The sequence below is a fragment of the Sinocyclocheilus rhinocerous genome, unplaced genomic scaffold, assembly GCF_001515625.1.
Source record: "Sinocyclocheilus rhinocerous isolate Xijiao unplaced genomic scaffold, SAMN03320098_v1.1 scaffold1862, whole genome shotgun sequence".
NCBI lineage: Eukaryota > Metazoa > Chordata > Actinopteri > Cypriniformes > Cyprinidae > Sinocyclocheilus > Sinocyclocheilus rhinocerous.
The window spans coordinates 472112-474119 of NW_015653470.1; the positions used below are offsets into that span (position 1 = coordinate 472112).

Here is a 2008-nt window from a genome sequence, read left to right on the forward strand (position 1 = left end):
AAGTTCTTAGCAATGCATATTACTAATCAAAAATTAAGTTTTGATATATTTACGGTAGGAAATGCACAAAATATTTTCATGGAACATGATCTTTACTTAATATACTAATGATTTTTGGCATAAATTTTTTTTATAATTTTGACCCATACAATGTATTGTTGGCTATTGCTACAAATATACCCCAGCGACTTAACACTGCTTTTGTGCTCCAGGGACACATATATACTATCTACTTCACCTCATCAGAGTTCTTCATCTTCTCTTCATCCTGTTCATCGTGGTCATCATGTTCTTCACGCTCATCTGGAGCAGTTAGACACAAAATACTGTTATTTTCAAAGGGTTTTTTTTTCCCGGTCCGTTGAATCATCTTCACAAACTCAGCAACCACCAAAAAATTTTATATTTTGAAATTTTAAAAATCTTAGCTTCATTCCAATGAAGATGACACTTGGTGACTTTTGTCACATTAGCAATATGAACACACACAAAAATCACGGACATGATTTGGATATGTTAAAGGATTAAAAAAAAAGTCTCACTTGATTTCTTCAAGGTCAAAATGAATGGGAAATACGAAAAAAATAATTTTTTTCATTTTTTGTTCTGAAGTATGATTAACATTTATTGAATTACATTGAATAAAATATCAATTAATGTTTGTATAAAGTGTTTTGAATTATCACTATCCATTCCTTATTTTGTTAGATTTTTAATTATCAAATAACGAGTAACAAAAATGCTTTCTATGTGTTCTCTTTCTAACAAGATTTTAATGTTTGACTGCAATCATAATGTAAAACCTGATACTTATCTAACCATAAATATCTAAACCTTGACAAAAAGTAGTCTTTTAGAATGTCTAGATATATATCTAAGAAATTATGTCTAAAAAACAACAGGAATCCAAAAGCCTCTGTATATACTGTATCTATATAGGGTGCTAATACAAGAGGTTACGCAACATTACACAAGTTTTTATTTTTTAGTGCCTCCAGATGGACCAATTCTCACTTAAAAAAAAAAAAAGGATTTTAAATGCCTTCACTCTATTTTAATGTGAAATAGCCAGAAACAGTCCACTGACACTGAAGACTAGTTTGAGGACTGGTTAGTAGATGAACTGACCGGCTGCATGCGGCGGGTCGCTGGCCTCTGGGTTAGCTGGAGCGGGTTGGTTTGGATCGGCGGGTTGGTTGGACTCAGAATCGTCCGCAGGTGTGTTTGTTTGTTCGTGACCAGATGCTTTCTTGGCTTGTTCTGGTTTGCTGGCAGGTGCGCTGCTTTTCTTATTCTTGATCAGTATTTTACCCATCAGCTCAGACGGACTCGGCACCGGATGACCCGGCTTCAGCTAAAAACACACCAGAGAAGATCAGATCAGATATTAAGTCGAATTACTACTAACAGTTCATTGGTAACACTTTACAATAAGGTCCCATTAATTAATGTTCGTTAATGCATTAACAGCAATATTTTGAGCAAAACTTTGTTACAGTATTTATTAATCTTTGTTTACATTAGTGCTGTCAAACGATTAATCGCAATTAATCGCATCCAAAATATAGCTCAGGTCTGTTAAAAGACATAAAATACAACTTTTGCTTTTAATTATGTTTTAGTAAATGTTCAAATTAACAATAACTAAGATTAGTGAATGCTTTAGAAGTATCATTCATTGTTAACTAATATAGATGAGTAATGTTAACAAACTGAACCTCACTGTAAAGTGTTACTGTTTTATTTTATTTTATTTTATTTTATTTTATTTTATTTTATTTTATTTATTTGTAATTTTCTCTAGTTATTTTAAATGCTTTATAAATATTTGTATTATTAGTTCATATTAAATAATATAGTTAACAAATAGATCTTTATTGTAAATTGTTAATTTTAGTTCATGTAACTATTTTATTTATCATTTCTAATCACATTTTCATCGCCTCTAGTCCATTTGAAATGCTTTAGAGGTTTCTCTTTTTTTTTTTTTTTTTAGAAGTTTTTTTTT

The 2008-nt window shown here is 30.7% G+C and overlaps 1 protein-coding gene across 1 annotated transcript in view; it reads right to left on the reverse strand.

The window, feature by feature from the left end:
• The window catches only part of LOC107716052 (1-phosphatidylinositol 4,5-bisphosphate phosphodiesterase beta-2-like), a 40987-nt gene that overhangs the window by 27097 nt on the left and 11882 nt on the right, over positions 1-2008 (reverse strand). Inside the window, exons 14-15 of the mRNA XM_016522371.1 lie at positions 1129-1354; positions 239-312 (exon numbers count right to left, since the gene is read on the reverse strand). Of these exons, the coding sequence (XP_016377857.1) occupies positions 239-312; positions 1129-1354 (300 nt within the window). The remainder of the gene's footprint in view (positions 1-238; positions 313-1128; positions 1355-2008) is intronic.